The 7,657-nt window shown below is 40.9% G+C and overlaps 1 protein-coding gene across 4 annotated transcripts in view; it reads right to left on the bottom strand.

Moving 5' to 3' along the window:
* Positions 1-603: 603 nt before the first annotated feature.
* LOC308099316 (uncharacterized protein) overlaps positions 604-7,657 on the bottom strand; it is a 114,138-nt gene continuing 107,084 nt past the window's right edge. For all 4 annotated transcript variants that reach the window (XM_080448039.1, XM_080448040.1, XM_080448038.1 and 1 more), the window contains exons 11-14: positions 6,360-6,455; positions 5,799-5,895; positions 4,887-4,938; positions 604-3,676 (exon numbers count right to left, since the gene is read on the bottom strand). In XM_080448039.1, the coding sequence (XP_080304165.1) occupies positions 3,505-3,676; positions 4,887-4,938; positions 5,799-5,895; positions 6,360-6,455 (417 nt within the window). In that variant the 3' untranslated portion in view covers positions 604-3,504. The remainder of the gene's footprint in view (positions 3,677-4,886; positions 4,939-5,798; positions 5,896-6,359; positions 6,456-7,657) is intronic.

Consider the following 7,657-nt stretch of genomic DNA (forward strand, 5'->3'; position numbering starts at 1 on the left):
ACCAGTGGTGTAAAATAACTAAGTATATTTACTCAAGTATTGTACTTAAGTACAATTTTGAGGAATTTTCACTTAACTGGAGTATTTCCCATTTTCAGTACTTTTACTTCCACTCCAGAGACAAATATTGTACTTTTACTCCACTACAATTATTTGAAAACTTTAGTAACTAGTTACTAAATTATTATATTATAAAACATACATTAACCACTTAAGCCCTATTTCACAAATAGGCTATTTGAAAATAGCCGATCTACAAGCTCAGAACGCGTCGTATCGCGACGTGTTTGCTATTTTAAAACATTTTGTACTTTTGCTTTTGGTACTTTAAGTATATTTTGATGCCAATACTTTTGTACTTTTACTCAAGTAACATTTTGAACACATGCCTTTTACTTGTAACAGGGTATTGCAGTATTGATACTTTTACTCAAGTAAAAAGTGACTGTCCACATCCCACCAACGACATGCACAATGAGTAGACGGAAATGGTGACATTTTACATTATAGTGACCAATTTTAACTTCATTCACAACAAGCATTACCATGCAGGTCAGGATCCACTAAGCCCTTTCACACAATGAGTTCACACCAGACATTGGGAAAGTGACAATCATTTAATTGTAAATCAACAGTGTTTACATTGTATATTATTAATAATAATATAAAAAGCAAAGGACAAGATGTTGGAGCTGTTAGTATAATGACAAATATAAAACACATAGGGGCAAACACACTGCACTGTCACTGACACAGAGCAGAACCAGAGAGAAGAAAACAACAACATGGCATAAGCAAATACACAGTCAAATCCTCATTGTTTCATTTAGAGTTTGCAAATGAAACCAATTGCACCCTTATGGGTCCATTTGGTTCCATTTATACATTCTCAGTTACAAATAGATAAATGAACACTGATGATTCTACATGTGTGTAGGCCTAAATGCCTCATGCATTCAAAACCTTAGAAATGGACTGAGCTATTGCTTTGTCCCTGTTGGAGACAGAATAATGAATGCAGTATGGTAGAATACATGAATGTATAAATCCTTGCATGTCAAGTCTAGTTGTAAGTCATCAATGTAAGATGGTTCAAATCAGTGGTTCCCAAACATTTTAGCTCGAGAACCAAAAGAGAAATCTCCCCGGGACCCAAACTAGTGAAAATAGCCAATCTACAAGGTCATAACCTGTTTTGAGCTTGTAGATCTGCTATTTTCACTACTTAAAAGTATTCATTTTTTTATGGAATTCTTTTGAAAAAACCGTTGAATTTTTTGACTTATGACAAATTGTTAATATTTTGGATTTTTGGGGGAAATCTTTCAAAATAAGAATAAAAACCAAAATGTAGGAAACAAAAAATAAAGGGGTATTCACTCGAGACCCATAAAAATTGGTCCGGGACCCACATATGGGTCCGGGACCCACATATGGGTCCCGACCCACTGTTTGGGAAACAGTGGTTCAAACGATCCAAATCACAGACTTCAAGATAAAGGCGTGACTCAGTAGAACCCACAGTATCTTTGCCATGTGGGAAGACTTAAAGATTTCTAATGAGAGGAAAACGCATTTGTGGTTATTTGTGTCTGAACAATCCAGTGGACAGTAACACGATAGCATTGATTTGGAGGGTTGGTTTACATCTCTAATAAAAGAGCTAATTGAAATGCTCCGTTGCAGACAGGTGCCGATGCCGTTTGCCCCCAAAGTCTTGAATTTAATGTCTTGAATTTAATGTGTCATTATTTCCCCTGCCAGGCACTTGTCGCAATACGGTGAAAAAAGCTTCTTATTAAAAATTCTACATTCAAACCCATGAGCCCCTCATAACCTGCATGCAAAACATGTGCTGCTAAACATGCAACATACTGTAACCATTGCTTTACAGTACATGAGGAACACAAACAACCATATCAGTTAAAGATCTAAGTGATATCCTTTGTAAGAATCCACCATTAAACAGGCATCTGTCAATAAAATAGACATTTGGAAGAGAATCGGCCCTTTTTCACTCTGACCCTGTAATTGCGTCACCACACCTCCAGGTGGCAATGTGAATCTGTTATAAAGCATCCATAATGCAGGCAGTGGGGACAGGAAATGTGTGACCAAAGGACCAGGAGGGATCTGATACCATGATAAATGTACTGTATGTTTTGTAGAGTCGTTAATGGACATGGGAAAACTAAGGTTGAAAACGATGACGTATTAAGAGTCATGAAGTTCATACAGTAGGATTGTATAGGTAAATAATACACAGGTCAACACATCACATCAAAATATGTAACATGGATGTACGATGGCATCAATACTTGTTCAAAAAAGGCAGCCCTTTTCTTTACAGGAGTGTAAAGGATCTAACTGAAATCAAACTGTACTTGTGTGCACCTTTTTGCACACCATGCTGAAGTTGCAGCCGATAAAGTTGACAAAGTATGTCAGCTCCAAAGCTCATCGAGTCCTTTTCAGTGGCAGACATGCAGATCCAAAACAAACGGTCGGCACTCGGTACGGCAACGATTACCGACCACTTTCATCAGTTTAAACCATGGCCGTGACGATTTTGGGTCATGTCATTATATAGTGAATATTGTCAAACATTTTCAAACATTTTCTTGAACATAGCAGATCGACAAGCTCGCGACGCGTCGCACCGTGACACGTTGTGAGCTTGTCGATCTGCTATTTTCACCGCGCGGCGCCATCGTACAACAAAGTATAAAACAGGGCCAGTTTTGGTTGCCTCTTGGTCACGACTGTCATTGTTCAGCATCCAGAAAATTCAGTGACAGAAACTATCTTCTCACGTACAACTCTGGCTCCCTCAGGTCTATCTTAGTACGGACATCTGGGGCGTCACCAGAAGCGTTTTAGCACTAAGACCGTGTTTGGTCCTGTTTGACTTATGAGAGAATGAAGATGGATCTTAGTGCTTAAACGCTATTGGGACACAGTCTCGCACCTCTATCTCTCTATCTCTCTGTCTGTCTATCTATCTGTCTGTCTCCCTCTCTCTCTGTCTCCCTCTATCTCTCTGTCTCTGTCTCTCTCTCTCTCTCTTCTCTCTCTCTCTCTCTGCCTCTCTGCCCTACGTGGGGCACTCCTTCCAGAAAAAAATATATATGTCGGCGCATTCACAAAAATATATCCATATCTGACGTTTAAATGCATTTTTATTATTATTATTATTATAATGTCTTTAGTTAAAACTCAATAGAATTTTTCTTTTTTCTTTTTTTATCCACTAGTCGGTCCCAAAATAAAAAAAAACAATCTCCACTTCTCCATTGGGGGAGGGCAAAAAAAAAAGATTTCCGTTTGCTTCTTTCTTCTTCGTTCCTTTTCCTCCCTGTCTCATTCTGATTGGAAAATCGGAGGGAAACGGCCGCTCTCGGGCTCGCAGTCACAAGAAACAGGAAATGGGCGAGGGGAAGCCGTCCGCCGCCCGCCGTCGTCGCCGCCGCACGCGCGGCACTCGGCGTTCCGGGGCGGGTTCCCTCAGAGGTGGCTCTCCGAGTCGCTCTTGTTGTTGTGAGCGGTTCCGTTCTCCAGCGGGCGGGTGGCGAGCGCCAGGCCGTCGAGCGTCATGTTGCTCTCGTTCAGCCGCCGCACGCGGTACGTCTCGTAGTGGATGTCGTGGGTCACGTCTTTTAGGTCCTGGAGATGAGACCTGCAGAGAGGAAGAAGCAGCAGAGGGACAAAAGACGATTACACTTGTGTCGGTTTTCTTTTATTATTTAGTTTGATAACATCTTAACCCATTCAATCCGGGAATATCCTTTTAACCCATTTAGACCTGGAACGCATCCGTGTCACTTTAGGTTTCTTTGGCTATACAAAAATAGCAGATATACAAGCTCATAGCACGGCACCGAGTGCCGCGCTACGAGCTTGTAGATCTGCTATTTTTGAAAAATCGTAAAAAAATATTTTTTATATTTTTTTCAAAAATCTGTTAGGATTTAGAAAACATTTTAAGAATTGGACTCAGGCCTTAATGGGTTAAGATTTCTTTGGCTTTTCAAAAATAGCAGATCTATAAATGTGTGTTTATTTTTTTTGACAACTTCTCTAAACACTGTTAAACATTATTTCAATTCACGAGTGTCTGTCCTCGCACCGGAAATGTATTTATCTATGTATTTTAGCCCTGCAGCATTCCGTTTTAGAGCGGGTATGTCTGTATCGATAAACGCTGTAATGACACTACAGCTACAAGAGACGATGCAAAACAAAACAAAAACAACTAAAAGCTAAAATGAATGTTACACAGTATGACACAGCAGAAACACGAGACTTTTCCCCAGGAGTTAAAACACCTTCCACTTGTCATAAAACAGCTGCTTCTTCTCCTGCTGACAGATCCTGCTCTGTATCGGAACACGCCGCTGACCTCTGCCCTTTGGCCTGAGGTAGGCCTCGGAGAGGCATGCGACCCCCGGGCTGACCTTAAAGTAGCCCTGCAACTCTCTGTCATTAGATTCCATTCTACTTGAACAGGGACAAGCCACCGATGTGTGTGTGTGTGTGTGTGTGTGTGTGTGTGTGTGTGTGTGTGTGTGTGTGTGTGTGTGTGTGTGTGTGTGTGTGTGTGTGTGTGTGTGTGTGTGTGTGTGTGTGTGGGGGTGTGTGTGTGGGAGGGTGCGTGCACATGTCAAAAGGGAAACAAACACTCCTCTGTATCATTTATGGCCCTTCACAAACTACCCATGATCCCACGCCTGACAACATGGGAAAAATGAAGCCACTGGTAAGACTTTGTACTGTATATGGTAGCTTAAAGTAGCACACAGGAGAATGGTCAGGCATGACACACACACACGCACGCACGCACGCACACACACGCAAGCATACACATGCAAGCACACACATCAACTCACCTGATCAGCAAATCTCTTAAGTTGGCGAATTCACAGTGTGCCACATTTTCCACTGTGGACAGAGAAAATGAAGTGGCTTTTAGGGATTTGTGGTGTTTCACTGCATCACATAAACATAATGAGGGTTTATTTCACTGAAAGATACAATGAGCTTTCATCTCTATCCCTCAAGAATCCCACAACAGTTTAGCAGTTATATTCCATGACTATGACTCTATGACTGCCGACACAATAGCACTAATGTTGTTGTTGTTGTAGAATAGCCAATTTGAGTATCCCGGGGCAGGCCTCATTACGGCTGGCTTTCAGATAAATGTGTTCACATTGTTATTTGCTCAGATATGTTCAACTTCCACAACCGTTCCCAATTTATCGTTTTCCATTTCATGTTCCAGGCATTGAGAATATAGATGTCTTTCCACGCTGAGTTTGTAGCAGCCTGGAGCATTCTGTTTTACAGTCTCACCACTAGATGGCAACGCACCCCACCCCACTGAGGCAAAAAAAAACTAACATTTGAGGCATTTTGATCAACTTTGTTGACTTACTAAGTACTTGTAAATGCTAATGATCATAATCAGTGTTTTTTAAACTTTTTGTGCCCCAGGCACACCAATGGGCAAAAAAAAAGCATCACAAAGCATTGTGTGCTTGTAGATTGGCTGTTTATGTGGGGGGACAATGACATGCCCAAATTAGGGATGCTAGTGTGTCACAAAATCTCAGACACACCTGGACTTGTCTCACGGCACACCAATGTGCCTCAGCACACTGTTTGGGAATCACTGACACACTTGACAGAAAAAACAGCAGATCTACAAGCTCATAACGCCTCTCTATGCGACACATTGTGAGCTTGTAGATCTGTATATACTCGGACACTGTGTAGTCTTTGTTAAATGGAGTGGTTACCTTCGATGATGCCCCACTTGGTTTTGCGTCCCAGCACCTTGTTCCCATTCACCTGGTGTTCCTTGTCCGTTCCCACCACAGCGAAGGGAATGTTTTCCTGGATACGGAATGTCACAGTGTCAAAAACCACCACACAAATCTTCATCAGTGTGTCGCCTCTGGCAATATGATTACTCACATGAAAGTTTAATGTTTTCTGACATTGATTATTATCCCAAAGCTTTTGCATTACATCATATTTTAGAAAATGTAATGACATGTTAGGAGAGAGGAGAGGAGAGGAGAGGAGAGGAGAGGAGAGGAGAGGAGAGGAGAGGAGAGGAGAGGAGAGGAGAGGAGAGGAGAGGAGAGGAGAGGAGAGGAGAGGAGAGAAGAGAAGAGAAGAGAAGAGAAGAGAAGAGAAGAGAAGAGAAGAGAAGAGAAGAGAAGCTGTATTAACAGCTCGTGGTAGATTAGAAATGAGCTGCTATGTGAAGTGAATTGTTCATATTGTGAGGCCAGTAAATTAAAGAAATGCCTTAAAACAGATTGTATTCTTAGTGCATGGCAGGCTGAACGTACCCTGATCCTGTCATTGACCATGCGTTCCTCCGTGTCCTCGTCAAACTCTTTCTGGGGGTAGACGCGGATACCGTTTGCGACCAGGTCCTGTCTTATCTGTCAAGAGAGTAGTCAAGAGGTCAAGCAAAGGTCAGTCAAGATGGCCCATTAGCTCACAACAAAAGGTTCATGGTGTCAGGGCATCCCACGGTCAGGAAGCATGAGGGCCATATAGAACATCCCAAACAAGAAGCCAAGTCTCACTTAGTTGTGTGCTCAGTAAATAGCAGATCTACAAGCTCACAACGTGTGTCACAAATGTGACGCGTTGTGAGCTTGTAGATCTGCTATTTTACGGCATGCAACACCAGAGTGCGACTACGTATAAATCAGGCTTAACAGAATTGAATTGACGTGAATTTTTCTGTCCTCACAGTGTTAGATGAAAGAAAATAGACATGATATAAACACAATCAAACAACACAAGGCACAAAGACAACATATTACATAGTACATATCCCAATTTACTAAAAAAAAGTGCCCTTCCTGGAAGTAAATTGATTCATATTAATGATAGATCAATAGCTAAATGTTGCTTAGACACTGAACAATGTTTAAATAGATTGTAGATCGTATTAAACAGACTATAAATAAAATAGTGTTGATATGGAAATAAGGACAACAATCTTGGACAGAGAGGAATTCAATGACATGTGACAGAGAGAGGAACAGATAATTAGTGGTTATATCACAGTTGTCAGAACAAAACTGAATCCAACCCCCCCTTCAGTGTGGATGTGAAACCTGGTGTGTTACAGTAAGTAATAAAAAGTGTAAAAGAAATGGGTGCAGCGGGTCTGTTAATGCATCTCACAAAGCACTGCTTCTCAAACATCGTCATGTAACTGATATTTATTTGACCATCTGAAAAGAACCCCCCCCCCCTTATGAGAAGTGTTAAACAATATCAAACTTGTTCTAAGATTTTCATATTCTTTTCACGATTTTTTCAAAACAAAAAAATATAAAAATATCTATAAGCTTATAGATCGGCTGTTTTTGAATTTGAATGCTGGATTTTTAAATAGCCGAAGTATTAACCCATTAAGACCTGAGGCCGCTTCTAAACATTTTGTAAATCCTAACAGTTTTTCGGAAAGAAATGTAAAAAAAAATATTTCACGATTTTTCAAAAATAGCAGATCTACAAGCTCGTAGCGCGGCACTCGGTGCCGCGCTATGAGCTTGTATATCTGCTATTTTTGAATAGCCTAAAGAAATCTAAAAGTGACACAGATGCGTTCCAGGTATTAATGGGT

Source organism: Gymnoscopelus braueri (assembly GCF_963280865.1).
Source record: "Gymnoscopelus braueri genome assembly, chromosome: 13".
NCBI lineage: Eukaryota > Metazoa > Chordata > Actinopteri > Myctophiformes > Myctophidae > Gymnoscopelus > Gymnoscopelus braueri.